Source organism: Euprymna scolopes, chromosome 37 (assembly GCF_053919585.1).
Source record: "Euprymna scolopes isolate OS-2025 chromosome 37, ASM5391958v1, whole genome shotgun sequence".
Taxonomy (NCBI): domain Eukaryota; kingdom Metazoa; phylum Mollusca; class Cephalopoda; order Sepiida; family Sepiolidae; genus Euprymna; species Euprymna scolopes.
In genome coordinates, this window is record NC_136518.1 from 50,580 (window position 1) to 66,573 (window position 15,994).

Genomic DNA, 15,994 nt, shown 5'->3' on the forward strand with positions numbered 1-15,994 from the left:
AAAATCTGTTGTGGCATTATTAAAATAAACAATAAAATGAATTTACTTACAAATTTCAGTTGACAGGTTATCTTTTGGCAAATATATTTTTACATTCATATAAAAAGTATTTACAAAAAAAAAATATTTTAAAAAATATTCTCTCTTAAGGCAGAAAGTAAATAGATACATAAGTATTTATTTACATAATGAATTCCTTAAAGATTGAAACAATTATTTTTTTCAATTTCCAGTTCCACTTTTATTTTTTTTTGTTTAAAATCTTCTGGTAGCACGAGAACATATTTTTTACTTTTAAAGATACTTTCAGTTTCTTATGTTTACATGTTATACATAAAAGTACCTGTTCTAGAAATGGACCACCTAGAACAATTATCTCAGTCCAACAGAGCAATGCCAGAAAATGCAATAATGGTTCACTCTCTATCAACTAGTAACACTATGTAAAGAATTCTGAACATAGAATGGCTCAGAAAAAATTGTTATATACTATTGTGTGAGGAGTCAAATTAGCTTGTAGTATTAATATTGGCTCATTAATTCAGAATAATTTCCTTTATTGCATGTAGATAACTGCACCAAAAAATATTGTCGTCTTGCAGATATTCATCTCATTTCATACCAAAATCAGACCAGCAGAATCTATTACCATTTAGATTGAGTTGAAAATTCTAAGTAAAAAATAGCACAGATCCATAAATTGTAGTACTTTATTTTTTAGTTACAATTCTATTCTAATTTATGTTTTTGCCTTTTATATTTTTTAGTTAACTGTCGATGCTGTGGAAGTTGATCCATTCATGGTATGTAAATCACACTTAACATTTTAATTTTTTGTGAAGAGAAATAATCAAACGGTTAGACACATGTAAATACCTCGCTTGCTTCAATTTTTATACTCCATAGTAAAAAAAAATAACCAGAACCATGGATTGTTAGCTTAGAGTAAAATCCGAACGAGACGTACTCTTTTATTTACATTGGAAGAAAAAAAAAAGTACAAAGGGAGATAATCCATACATAATTTTCTTGGAACAAGAGCAGGTAACTCTTTTAGACTGTCGGACATTGATATTTTTAATATGTTTTTCTCAAAATCATTGAATAATGTCAACACCATCGCCAAATGTGTCATATGATGATCAATGTTTCTAAAACAAAGGTTTTATCTAGCTTCTGTGAGAAGTAGATCCTCACATACTTGAGGTTTTTGACATGTACTGATTGCGACATCTCATCTCTTCGACCCGATCCAAAACTGCACCATCCATGCAAGATGCAACATCATTGGTATCATAGAGATTTTTCTCCAAAGGAGACTTTGTCGGTTTGATCACATTCTTCGATGTCTTACAAAAGAACTCATCTACAAGTTGGTAGATTTTGTTTTGGTGTTTATTTTTTTGTTTGTTTTTTCCTTAAAAGCCTTGAATAATGTCAACACTACCATCAAACATGTAGCATGTTGATCAATGTCTCTGAAACAAAAGTTCTGTCAGCCAACTACCTTCTTTCTGACTAAGTTCCTATTATTTTCAAAACCACTCTTGTCGAAAAAGTCAAACAGTTCAACTATCCTAATTCAGCCTCAAAGATGAGATTGCAATACAGTAAATTGTAGCCCTGCCAAGAGATAAAACTCAACAAATTTGAGGATATACCAAGCACTGATATGTACAATACTGATGTAAATAATTTTCCTTTTTTTCTTTGTGTACCTAAAACTAAACAAAACTTCCATGAGCAAAGTTTCTTGCCAATAACTATCCGTCTGTTGAAAACAGGGTTGCTTCCCAGCTGACAGCAGCTAGTTTTCAAGTTCAATGTTAGCAAGTTCTTGTTCAGTCATCCTCTTAATCAAACTCTGCCCAGTTTAAACAATCATTACCAATCCTCACAGTATGATCTCACTGTCCACCTGTCAAACCCATTAACCCTTATCTTTGAATGATCTATGTGCTTTGATAAGCCGTGATTGTTAATATATAAAAAAAAAAAATAATTTAAAAACTGTTTACAAATCAACCAGAAATCAACCTGCGATATTCATTTTTAGCATACCCGAAAACTTACAAAAGTCATTTTTTTACAAAATGTTGAGACGTCTTCAGCTGACGTAACGGAGCACATTGACCTAATAACGTGCTTATTGATCATCTAGTGATTGTTTAAACAGGACATATAACATTAAGAGAGAAATAACAGTCTATGAGGTTTTACATCGACCGATGGGAAAGCATACCTGGTCTATCTTTGGTTGATCTGCATTTGATGGATCTTTGGAAAAGCTGTAAATGAAGATTCATACAATCCAGTCTTTATGGTATTTACAGCAGGTTTATTTACTGAAGCTTCTCCATTGGAAAACTGCAAAGCTGATCCTATAGTTTTACTATCAATATTTTCCTCTCCTTGGAACCATTATTGTCCATGGACTATCTTTCTCCCTCTGACTCCCAACTCTTGACTGATTGATACATGTATTTTTAAGTTATCTTGTTACATCATTTTGTTCTAACATTCTTTTTCACCAAGTTAACAATTTTGCTTATGCTAGTTATGAAAACTAACATTCCTTTCTACAACATTTTAATATAAATAATTTTATCTGTAAATATTTCTTTTGCTATGATAACATTCTTTTTGACATTCTATTTTTACAAATTTTAATAACGATTATAATAATAAGCATTGACCAACACACCTTTTGGCATTGCCCTGCCAATATCTAACACAAGTGCAGTTGATTCATCAAAACATATTCCATGGAACTACCTGTAAAACGGGCAGGGCTGCATCATTGTGGCAATGGTGCTAAAGCTTGGCAGATAGTGCAGCACCTATTAGGTTTGTGATCTTTTTTGTACACTGTCTGAGAGAGAGATTTGTAGTTGGTGCACAACAATATTCTTTGCATGGGTAAATGGTGGCATTATAGATATATGAGATACTGGCCAAGGTGAGAAGTCTTCTAGTTCTATAGAGGAAGATTATGTTCTTTTCAGCAGACCTGGCCATATTCTTTCATTGTGTGGAAACAGAAGATATAACGTTTTATGTTTCAGAATATGACAGGGTAGGGACTTTACATTGACCAAAACATTGTGAATATAACAAGTAAGATGAGAATAGTAGTCAAAATAAACCAAAATGTTTTTTTGAATATCATTAATTCATTTTATTTTTTGTTTGTGTCAGGAATTTGGAGGAGAAGGTAATCGTTTGGATGGTAAAAAACGGGTCAGTGAAACCCAAGCTGTACCAGTAACAAACAACATTATCCGACGGTAAGACTTTTTTGTTCTTCTTTATAAAGTTGGAAGTAAAGTAACATTAATTTTGATAAATTTATAACTCTGAACCTCCACAAGACACATCTAGCATTTCCCATGAATCAATAGAGACCCCTACGCACTTCTACTACAAGCTCTAAACTCCTTATTAGCAAATCTTTAAATTAAAAAAATGTGAAAGTTTTTTTCCATCTATCCTAATGATTATTAATAGGGCTAGGACAACAGCATATTCTTTTCATTGTTTTGACTCTCAGGTGTGGATCTGTTATATATAGAGTGATATGATTCTCGGTTGATTAACTGTGTCTGTGTCAGATATATACTCAAGAGTCAAAACAATGAAAAGAATATGCTGTTGTCACATCCCTAATTATTAACATCGAAGCAGGTTATGTTTATCTCACTTTATAATACAACATAACATATGGTAATACCATATATATAATAATCTGCAAACACAAACATCTTTGGGTATTCTTAATTTGCATATTTATTTTATAAACAGTTTCTAATAAATTAATATTCTGTAATATATATTTAATTTGCACTGTCATATTTTTATATATAATAATAAATTCAAAACAAAATAAAATAAATGTAGGTATATATAGATTTATTTGTCAGTTTAATAAGGAAAAAAACATTGTATAAAAAAGATTATAGAAACTCATTATACCATAGCATTTCAAAGCCTAATGCTTCTCATCAGAAAAGGAGAAAAGAGCTAAGTAACAATATAAAATCATCTGTGGCATCTAGCAATGTTTACATGAGCCTGGAAATGGAAAATTAAATAGGATAACAATATAAATAAAGGATAAGGGACAGATTAAAAAAATAAATTTAAATTATAAAAAAAATAAATACAATTAAATGTAAGGGATATAATAGAGTTGATATATAGCTGGGGAGAAGAGTTTAAAGGGAGTAGTGGGAAGAGAGAGATAATAAGTGAGTAATTATAAATGAAGTATGAGTATGGAGGCTGTTACAACTGAAATAAACTGAAATTTGGAAATATTTATCAAATGATGTCTAATCTCTATAGTTAAAATTTCATAAAAATCAGAGGCAGGTGAATTTTCACTTTATCCCCTTCGCATAAACCTAAACTAAATATAGCCCACATTAAAAACCCCTTACACTTAACAGCTGTGTTTCAAACTTCACAATATTTTGTAAATTAGTTTAGGAGTGAATTCTACACATAAAAATATATAAACATATGTACATAACTTTACGTAAATCTCTCTTTCAATAATATACACAAAGGAATGGCTATTTATATATGTAGAATTTGAATTGGATAAACTCAACATATTTCGCTGATTTCATCGTTTTATTTGTTTTTTCTTTTTTTTTTAAATTTCAAATCGTTTTAGTGGCATTCCAAATTATGATTTTAAACGGAGAACAATATCTTTCATCAGGACGGGACGACGTCGAAATGAGATTAATGTAAGTTTTTCCCTTTCTTTTATTTTAGTATTCAATTGGCCATCGTGATATATACTGTGTTCCATGTTTAAGTTCGATGAAGACTGTTGCATTACTTCCCCTGGCTCTCTTGCAAATGAATATTTTCTATTTTTTTAATTCACCCCAGACATGGCATATTGCCACTGAGAGAATCCAAAGTGAGGAGTTGTGCAGTGAGATGTTTGTTCACATTACATTTAAATTTCTGCATGTCGGTACAGTCAGGGTAATGGAACAGGCAAGAAGGGAATTCCAAAAAGTAGCAATTTGAAATAGGGTTTTAGAGTAGAAATCTCTGGCATCTGAGGATCTCAGTATTTAATGGATAGGATTGAGCTTTGGAAATTAATTGATTTTCGATTGGTCGAGTGTATTTACATCGAGGCTGCACCAGAGCAGCTAGTTTCTCAGAGCACATTCCATTCAAGTACTTGTAAAACAAGCACAAGGATGCAACATTGCAGCAATGAGACAGGGGATGAAGCTTGGCAGACTGTGTTGGGCCTATTAAATTAAAGGTTTTTTTTTTTACTCTGTCTAAGAGGGAGAGCTTCGTGGTTGATGCACAAACCCAGATGTGGCAACAATACTTTAAGCATGTGAATGGTGGCCTTCTGGAGATATAGGATATTGACAGGTGCAAAAGGTTTTCTAGCGGCAGAGGGAGCCCCTTTCTTTGCATGTGTGTCACCCCTTGCTTTAAGGTAAATGGAAGTATATAAATAAGAAAAATATATATTTTTTTTTCTTTAATTAAATAATTTTTTGATTATTTAATACCAAATCCAGAGACTTTAATTAAAGTATTTATTATTCAAATTCTTAATATCTTATTCATGTTTGATTTAACTAATTATTTACAATGAAAATTTACGTCTTCAAGGACTCGTAGTACAATGAATAAATGTGCTAAATAATAAGTTCTAAGTGATAGGCTTTTGGAAGTTGAAGGTTCGATCCTCAGTATAGGCGATATAATTACGATACAAGATACAAAGAATACAATTACAAATTACTTAAAGGTTCTATCTATGATGTCTGACAGAATGAGAGCTGACTACTCTTATTACTTAAATAAATAGTTCTGTTCGTAGTTCGGTAAAACACACTTGAAGATTTGAGGTTATGTTGGCCCAAATGTTGTCAGAATAACATCCAAGATGAGAATAGTAGTCCAAATAATCGATCCTCATCTCAAAACTTCTGAAACATAATGTCCACAGAATTGTTGCAGACAAAATTGTCTCTCAATGATGCTTACTTGGAAGAAATGAAAAATGGTTTTGTTTTGATATTAAGTCCATTTAAAATGTAACATTCTGTTGAAAAATACAGCAAATAATTTAATTTCATTTTTAAAAGGAAGGGAAGAGATGATTTTCGTGTGATCACAAGATAGAGTAAGTTCAGAGAACTTTTGCCGTAATTAATCAACAGAGCATTGTCAACTAAGAGAAGAATCTACCAGGTATGTGTATGCAGTGTGATGTACGAAAATGTAACCTGGCCAGTGAGGGTTTGAGGACATGCGTTATATGTACAGAAATTATATAAAAATGATACAATGGGTGTGTATTGTAAGTTTTAAACATATCTTAGATGACAGATTAGTTTAGAAGTCAGTTATAAAAGTCATCTAGCACATGTGAACATGAAAAAATGGATGTTAAAGTGAATGGAATGATGAAAGAAAAAAATTGTGGCTATTCCCTTCCAATCACAATGATACAGAAAATCTTGCCTCTCATCACAACTAATCAGATATTGTAATGTCTTTTAAATAATGTACAATCCCTACCAAAAAAGAAGTAAATAGATAGTAATATTTAATGATACTAAATCAAAACTCCTTTCCTTTATCAATTATAAGAAACTTTTTCAACCACTGATTGCCATGGCTAATAGCACCCTGCCTGAAAATCAATCATTCAATCTTCTCAGCTTAGTATTCAGGGGTAACTTTAATTGGAACAAATGCATAAAGATATTGCCAAGTCTCTGACAGCATAGATACAGCACTTTCCCTCCACACTTGCGCACAAGTGCATGTATTTGGAGACTTCAATGTCCACCACAACTGCTGCCTTGGATTTTCTACTTACACAAACGCAGCTGGTACCACAACACATAGCTTCTCTATAACTCATTCCCTATCACAGATGGTTATGTTTCCAACCCGTTTCCCTGACCAGCAAGAACAACACGCATCACTTTTAGATCTGTTTCTAACCACAGTTCCTGATGATTGTGTTACGAATGCCCACAGCCCACTTGGAAATGCTGATCATGTAGTGATAATAGTTGAAATTGCCCTAAACTCTAGAGCCAAAACGGAAGAGCTATTGCTCAAAACAACAAGATATTATAAAAACGCTGACTAGGAAGCCATCAGGATCTCATCAGAAACACCCCATGGCGAAATATCTTTTCACTTCCTGCTGAACAGTGCGCAATGAGACCACTGAATGGTTCAAAACAGCAATTGAAGCATATGTTCACATGAACAAATTTTATAGCAAGCCCCACTCTCCCCAATGATTTACTTCAAAATATGCAGCTGCCATCGCACAAAGGCAGCATGCGTACTGCAGATTTAACTGACATAAATCCAGTTCAAACAGACAGAAGTATATAGAAGCCAGAAGTAACTAAGAAAAAAATAGCGACAGCTAAGAGAGAATTTACTGAAATCACCAAAAAATGCATCGAAGCACAGAAATTAGGAACCTGTGACTTCTGATAAATCTACAACAGTGTAGTAAATAATGGGCAATCAACAATTTCCGCACTATCCAACAATCATGAGGTTGTTTTCTCAGCAACCAAGAAGGCTAACATGCTTGCCAGTCAGTTTGCTTCCAACTCCACGCTGAACCCGGCTAACCACCCTTTCCCGGACTTTCCTTTGCGGACAGACGCCACACTAGACGATCTGAAACTCACCCCTTCTCAGGTGCATGCTATCATAAAAAATCTTGACACTTCAAAAGCATGTGGACCTGATCTCATCCCGGCTGTGCTATTAAAAACGTGCTCCGCCAAAGTAGCTCCAATCTTCTCTAAACTTTACAACAAATGCCTTAATGAATCTTGCTTTCCTGCCTGCTGGAAAACTGCTTCTGTGGTACTAGTTTTCAAGAATTCTGTCGAAAGAACTGACCCAGTAAATTACTGCCCCATTAACCTCCTCCCACTTTTTGCCAAAATATTTGAGTCCATAATTAACCAAGCTCTAGTTCATCATCTTACAGATGCTAAACTTCTGACTGACCAACAATATGGATTTAGGCAAGCCTGTTCCACAACAGACATCATAACTGGAAAACAAAAAAGAAAAAAACAAGTCTGCTGCAAAGGAGATGGGCTCCTATCATGATAGAAACCTATATCCTATATCTCTACAAAACCATCATTCGTTCATGCATGAAGTATTGTTGTTACATCTGAGCTGGTGCACTAACCACTAGTCTCTCCCTCTTAAACATAGAAAAAAAAAAGCGCCTCTTATCTAATAGATTCCACACTGTCTACCAAGCTCCAACTCGTGTACCATCACCATAATGTTGTATCCCTGTGCTTGTTTTACATGTACTTAAACAGAATGTTGCACTGGTGACCTCTCAATATAAATATTACTGACTGACTTAATAAGAAGCAAAATCCTACCCTTTCACTGTAGAGGTTCTCATATGTCAGAAGGCTTTCTACTCTAATCACTCCTTGCCTCGAACTGCTTGGTTTTGAAACTCTCTCCCTGCTCCTCTGATTGTACCAAAATGCAAAAGGTTAAATATGTGATAAAGCATCTTGCTGCAAAACTCCCCATTTATAATGCTCCTTTTAATATGGACACTAATTCTCAGTTACCCCTTATGTCTCAGTAGCAATGTGCCTTGTTTGGGGTAAGTAAAAGTTTAAAAAAAATTTTTTTTTGTATTGAACTAATAATTAACTCGCAAAGTTTCCATTTGCCATTGAAGTAAATAAATCCATTCGCAATAAAAAATATTTGTTTAACTTTTATATCAATCTCGATTTCAGTATCATAACTTTCTTGTAAAACATAAGCTATCCTATATCTTATTCTTCTATTCATTTAATGTCACTTTTCCCTAATCAAGGGTTGGGATGTTTTTTTTTTATATTATGCAAGCACACTTTTCAGTTCTTGTGATTCAGTTGCCTCCAAATTCCACTATGTGTAGCCACCTGCTCCCATGTTTTTTTTGTCCGGCCAAGCTTCCTGCAATTTAACACATCCATGCTTCTGCAACATTTTATCCAGTAGGATGACTGTTCCATATACCCATGCCAGCATAATTGATTCATCTCTAGTATAAACTCCATGCTCAATCCTCTGACTTGATGTGCCCAAACACACACCAGGTCAAAGGATTTGCTGAAAGCACTACAGTTAGCATTAATGTCATTCTAGGGATGACTTGATTATGCTAGTACAGTCATGTGAAACAATAGTATTAAATACTAGATGCTCACTATTGTTTCGCAAAGTTTGCTAAAATACTTGAAGCAGAAATTGGCAGCATATGTATTCCAATTTATGATACATGTGAAGCCAAGGACTTTGTATGTTAGACTTTTGAGAAGGGTTCTATGAGTTGTGGAAATAGTGGTTGGAAAAGAAAATATCTTTGTCTTAGTATACAAAATCAGTAATAAATAACAGGCATGAAGGCCTCATAAATTGTACAAAACAGTTTTCATATGTTTTATTTAACTACTAGATAACTTCATCAGTTCACTACTTGAAATAAAAGTTTTAATTCAAACATTTCATTGTTGTAAACGCAAACGCTTTCTCATTTATTTATAGAGAATGCATACATATTAATATTTTGGTAATTTTTATACATTTTTTTTTAAATAAAAATCACCCCAGATAAGGCATGCATTGATGTAAGGAGCTAAAAAAATTCCACTTCGATATCAAAATTAACCAATAATATGTGTTAAATGGATAGACAGTAATTCTTCCCTCTTTGTCCAAAACATTGCTCATGAAATGTGTGGACTAAAGGACAAAAAGGGAAGTGAGAATTATGAGGCTGCTAATAATAAACCTAAGTTACACTTTCTACTATCCATCTTAATTTTTTTTAAATTTGACCTATACAAAAAAATAGAAACAAAATTAATTTGGGTGATTGTGTGTGTGTACGTATGCATGAGAGGAAGCTTTGCTTTTAACTTATGATTTATAAATGGATTGCAATTTATTGAAAATCAAGTCAGTTCCTCCAAATAATAAACCAAAAAAGGAACACAAAAGTTGTGCATAAACAAATGTCCTGTCATCATAATCAAAAAAAGAAAACCCACCATCATTAGAATTTCTGAATTCCATTGACTTGCATTTATCCACAGAATAAAACCATATTCTTAAAATATTTGTAATATTAAATTCAAAACAATTGTTGAATAAAAAAAATAATAAAAAGTATAGTTAATTAACAAAGTATCATTTTACTCAGCATTATGCCAATTAATTAACTTTAATACTGACATCACATATAAAACAAATAGGGTGCTTTCATCATGTATACTTGAAATAACATGTTTTGACATTACCGTTTGTGCAAGAAATGAGCCCAACTTTTGTATTTGATTGTTTCAATAATTGTTCTTGTGATGAATATTGATTATTTCTTTTATTTATTCTTGTTTCATTGCAGGATATGAAAAATAAATTTGAAACCTTTTCTGGTTCTGGCCAAACTCTTGGAAAAAAGTAACTGATTGTTATGACCCAACAACTTTTTTTACTTGTTATAAATTAATCAATATAAGAAAATAAAAGTTAAGTTATTTTTCCTTGTTTTTATTTTATTTTATTGATGACTAAAAAAATAACCATTTACAGATGTCATTTTTTTTTTTATATAGAAATATTTGGGGAATACATTTTTTTATATATAAATATTTTTAGATGGGTTTTTTTTTTTTAATATAATTTTTTATATATAAATTTTGGAGGATAGATTTTTTATAAACTTTTGGGATGAATTTTTATATAAAGTTTTGAGGGGATGGATTTTTTTATATAATTTTGAGGGGATGGATTTTTTATATAATTTTGAGAGGATGGATTTTTTTATATAATTTGGAGGGGATGGATTTTTTTATATAATTTTGAGGGGATGGATTTTTTTATATAATTTTGAGGGGATGGATTTTTTTATATAATTTTGAGAGGATGGATTTTTTTTATATAATTTTGAAGGGATGGATTTTTTATATAATTATGAGGGTGATTAATTTATTATATAATTTTGAGGGGATTAATTTATTATGTAATTTTGAGGAGAGGACAGATTTTTTAATATAATTTTTTGAGTATGGATTTTTTTATTTATAAATTTTTCAGGATGAATTTATTTTTTATATATAAATTTTTGGAGATGGAATTTGATTTTGAGGCTATGCAGAAATTGTCCCTGCTTACTTGCTTCTCTGCAAGGATTTCCCCACATTAAAAACTAACTTTCTGACTAATCTGTCAAACAATGACATCATATTCAGTTTAACATCACATCTGTTTTACACTAGTGGGGTGGCCGGCGTTGCCTGAGTGTTTGTAGGTGTGTGTTGAGCAAAAAAAAAAAAGTGGTAGTAGACAGGCATGTTCGAACCTGTGACGCAAAGGCAGAAAAGAAAATGAAAGAAAACCTGACATCTAACCACTTGGCCCTGACGCGACAGGAAGTGAAAAGCGTTCAAATTTAGCGATGTTAATCAAAAAGTTGACTTGCAGAAATGGATAGTTAAGTGAATGAGTTCTTGCAGGTGCAAAAATGAACGTTTGGCTTTCTCCAGCATTCAAATTTAGCAATGTCAACCATCATGTCATAGCAGAAAGCGAAATGAAATCACCCACTTAAGTCTGGCTGTAGGCCAGTTAAGCTTTCAGCTTTCTGCCATATTTGTTTGACTCTTTTGTTCAGGTCTTGTTAGCAGCCCTGGCTCAGATTGTAGACACTTGGCTTTTATTCAGTATTTTACTTAGTAAATCTATCGTCAGCCAGAAGAGTAAAGAAGATAAGCTATTCCTTTGTAAGATTCCTCTTTGGATGTTGATGTCATGATATTATTGTTCCATTAGTGTGGCTTAATGACATGATTGTTTGCCATGTCTTTATGTAAAGTGCCACATGTGTTGCATGCTATCATATGCCCTTTAGTCATTAAATCAAGCCATGTTTAAGTTCCTCTGTCTCTTCCTACAATCCTCAAGAATTGTCTTATTAATCAACAACTGGTCCTTGGGGTTTAAACGCTCCTTCCTGCACCCTGCTTGTTTTTTTTTTTTTTCCAGGTATGCCCCAAAGAACAGTGGAGAGCTTGTAGGTGATAATGAGACACCTGATGGGTTTGTATTTACTAGGATGTTGTGTTTCATTCATTTTGAGTATGAGGGTTGTATCACCTTTGCTGGTGTGGCTCCTTCATCCCTCAACAGTTTGGTGGAGCAACTACTATAATTACTATGAAGTTTTGTAAGTTGTTTAAGCCAGAAATTAGCTAGGATGTATATATCAGGCTTTTTGTAATTCTGGAATTAATATTTTGACCTCTTGTTTTTATCATTCCAGTTATCTGTGTTTCTGGCATTTCTGCTTTGCTTTCAGCCACATCTAAGATCCACTTTGCTGCTTGTTTGTTTCTACTCATATTTTAAACTGAGCCTGCAGATGATATTCTTTAGCCATCTTTGCACTGTAGAAGTGACAAGAAATTCTTTAATTTGACATAATTTCTTTCTACCAAGGTTCAATGGATTTTGGAATTTCTAAACATAGTGTCTTGTTTTGTGTTCACAACTTTGATTGCTTTTGGAATTGAGTGACTATTTGTTTGACAATGTAGGATCTTGCAGCATATGAAATCTGGTTTAGCTTCATGAGGGATGCATTAAATGGGACAAATACAGCGTGAAACGATAAAATTGTCGTCTTAGAAAAGATGTCATGATTCCATTTCGATTTCATGAAAACTGGTTTTCTTTTTTGTTGCAAACCATCTACTAGTTGGCCAGTTGTGTACAAATCCCAAGAGCGATAGGAGCCTTCTATCATGTCTAAAAGTGACACCATGTTCAACAAGCGAGATTGTGATGAAGATGCATCGCTGTACAACTCATGCTCTACCAGTCCAGCTATAACAACATAACCATTGCCAGCACCCTCAAAATGTATTGCTGGATTGCCACGAATAACAGGGATGTGCCCAGGGTGATGAAAACAAAGTTTCTGGCCATGGTTATGGTCTTTGGTATGGTTTCAAGTGAGGGCCACATCATGCCACCTCACATTTTCGAAGTCGGCTTGAAAGTCAACATCAAAGTGTACCTGGATGTACTGAAATGTGTGGTGATCCCCTGGTGCACTCTGGTGGCCACTGGCAGACACTGGGTGTGGTAGCAGGACTCAGCACCAGCCCACAAGTCCAAAGAGACCCTGACTTAGTTTCAGAATGAGTGCTACCTTTGTACCCTTCTCTCACTGTCTCCACTCCTCCTCTGACCTGAACTCACTGGACAACTTAGTTTAGTCATACGTTGAGAACATCACCAACATGTCACAACATTAATACCAGCCTGATCACCACTATCCACCGAGCTCCTACCAGCGCTTGTGGAAAAAACATGCTCCCAGTTCCGGACCTGTATCAAGGCGGTGATTGAGACTGAAGGCAGCTACATTGAATAGATGTCAGCTCTACTACATAATCAAGTTACCTGAATTGATTTTTGCAATAAGTTTTAAAATAAAGCTGTAGTTTTGTTTTCTTTAGGGCGACAACTTTATCGTTCCACCTTCTATTTTGATAGTAATATTAATTCATTTTTTTTTTGTATTTACATTTTCACCCCAAACAAGGCATAGGGCTACTTAGATGTAGGAAGCTACTATCAGGGACCTAAGTTGCAGGGATACTATGTAGGGAATTGAACAGCAAAATGTCTGTTCACATTATACTTGAACTTCTGCATGTCAGTACAGTTGAGGAAGCAAGAACCCGGAAGGGAATTCCAAAGTCTAGCAGTTCTGAGGAAGAAACTATTAGAGTAGAAGGCTTTCTTACATCTAAGGATTTCTATTGAGTAGGGGTGGGACTTTGCTGCTTGTTGGGTTTGTTGGGGGTATTTACATCGAGAGAGTACAAGTTCTTGTAGGTCGTTGGAACATCTACCATTAAAATACTTGTAAAACAGGCAGATGGATGCAATATTTCGTCACAGGGACAGAGGTTGGAGCTTAGCTGAAAGTTGGAGACTCTTTTGAACTATGTCCAGGAGAGAAAGAGACTAGTAGCAGATGCATTAGCCCAAATGTGACAACAATACTCCTTACATGGCTGAATGGTGGCCTTGTAGAGGTACAGGATGTTTTCAGGTGTAAGTAACTTTCTAGCATAGTAGAGAGAGTCCACCTTCTTAGCAGCAGCCTTGGCAATGCTCTCAATGTACCTGTTCCAACTCATGTTCCTTGTAAACGTTAAGCCAAGGAGTTTGAACAAAGTGCTTTTAGGTAATATATCTTTAGCCATACCTATTGGTAGTTGAGAAGGTTTCTTGTAATTATTAAAGGAAATGAGCTTAGTCTTGGTAACATTTTTGTCCTCATTCCACTGCAGACTTGAGATCTTCCTTTAGGGTTTCTACCATTGTCTTGGATATATGTGTTCATTCATTTTTCCCTCATGCCTGTTATAGAGCGTGGTGTTATCAGCAAATATACCCATCTTAGAGACTATATTTTATCATTTATAAATATCAAGAATAATAAAGGGCCAAGGATTGATCCTTGAGGTACACCCACATTTATATCATATTGTTTAGACGTACAACCATCGTGAACAACATGAATTCTTCTTTTATTTAAGAAGGATTTAATTATGTTAAGTATTCGTTCAGTAATACCATAGGATCTAATTTTTATGAGAAAACCATTGTGCCATACCCTGTCAGAAGCCTTAGATATATCTAAGGCTACTGCCTTCTCCTCCCCTGCCTTATCCTGTGCATGGCATATATGTTCAGATATTACAGTTAGGATATCTGCAGTAGAGCGGGTTTGCCTAAATTCATATTAATGGTCGGACAGAAGTTTAACAACTGTAAGGTGGTGGACTAGCGTTTAATTAATTATAGACTCCAAAATTTTGACAAAAAGCGGTAGGAGGCTTATGGGTCAGTTCTTTTGCCAGAATTCTTATAAACTTGTACCACAGAAGCAATTTTCCAAGAGTCAGGGAAGCAAGATTCGTTAAGGCAGTTGTTGAAAAATTTGGAGAGAACTGAAGCAATCTTAGCAGAGCATTTTTTTAGTAGTACAGCCGGAATGAGATCAGGTTCACATGCTTTTGAGGTGTCTAGGTTTTTTATGGTATCAGTTACTTGAGAAGGGGTGATTTTTAGATCATCTAGTGTGGTTTCTGTCTGCAAAGGAAAATCAGGGAGGAAGTGGTTTGCTGGGTCCAAAGTAGAGTTTGAGGTAAACTGATGAGCAATACGTTAGCTTTCTCGGTTGCTGTGCAAACAACCTCATGATTGTTAGATAGTGAGGGAATTGTTGATTGCCCATTATTTTCTACACTGTTATGGATTTTCCAGAAATCATGAGTTCCTAATTTCTGTGCTTCAATGCATTTTCTGGTGGTTTTGGTATATTCTCTCTTAGCTGTCGCTACTTCTTTCTTACTGTTACTTCTATAAATTTTTGTTTGTTTGTACTGAACTTACGCTGGATAAATCTGCAGTATGCATGTTGCCTCTGAGCAATGGCAGCTGTACAAGTAGAAGTAAACCTTTAGGGAGAGTGGGGTTTGTTAAAGAACTTCCGGATGGGAACATGTGCTTCAATTGCTGCTTTGAACCATTCAGTGGTCTAATTTGCGCACTGTTCTGCAGGAAGAAAAAAGATATTTCCTCATGAGGCATTGCTGATGTGATCTCTAATGGCATCCCAGTCAGTCTTATTGTAGTACCTTGTCATTTTAAGCAATGGCTCTTCAACTTGGAGTCGAGAGTTTAAAATGATGTCTATCATTATCACAGCATAATTCAGCATTAATTTTTTTATTGCTGCCTTGGTAGATCTTGTAGTTCTTACTTTTGACAGTGGAGGGGGGGGTCTTTCCTTCAACCTTATCTTCTGGACCTTCTCAATGGTGTTACTAAACTATTTCAGAGCCAGTTA

The 15,994-nt window shown here is 34.3% G+C and overlaps 1 protein-coding gene across 1 annotated transcript in view; it reads left to right on the forward strand.

The window, feature by feature from the left end:
• Nucleotides 1-10,606, forward strand: part of LOC145261017 (ubiquitin recognition factor in ER-associated degradation protein 1-like) — a 52,572-nt gene extending 41,966 nt beyond the window's left edge. Inside the window, exons 9-12 of the mRNA XM_080119143.1 lie at nt 768-803; nt 3,199-3,287; nt 4,679-4,754; nt 10,469-10,606. Coding sequence (XP_079975269.1) covers nt 768-803; nt 3,199-3,287; nt 4,679-4,754; nt 10,469-10,528 — 261 coding nt within the window. The 3' untranslated portion in view covers nt 10,529-10,606. The remainder of the gene's footprint in view (nt 1-767; nt 804-3,198; nt 3,288-4,678; nt 4,755-10,468) is intronic.
• Nucleotides 10,607-15,994: the final 5,388 nt, after the last annotated feature.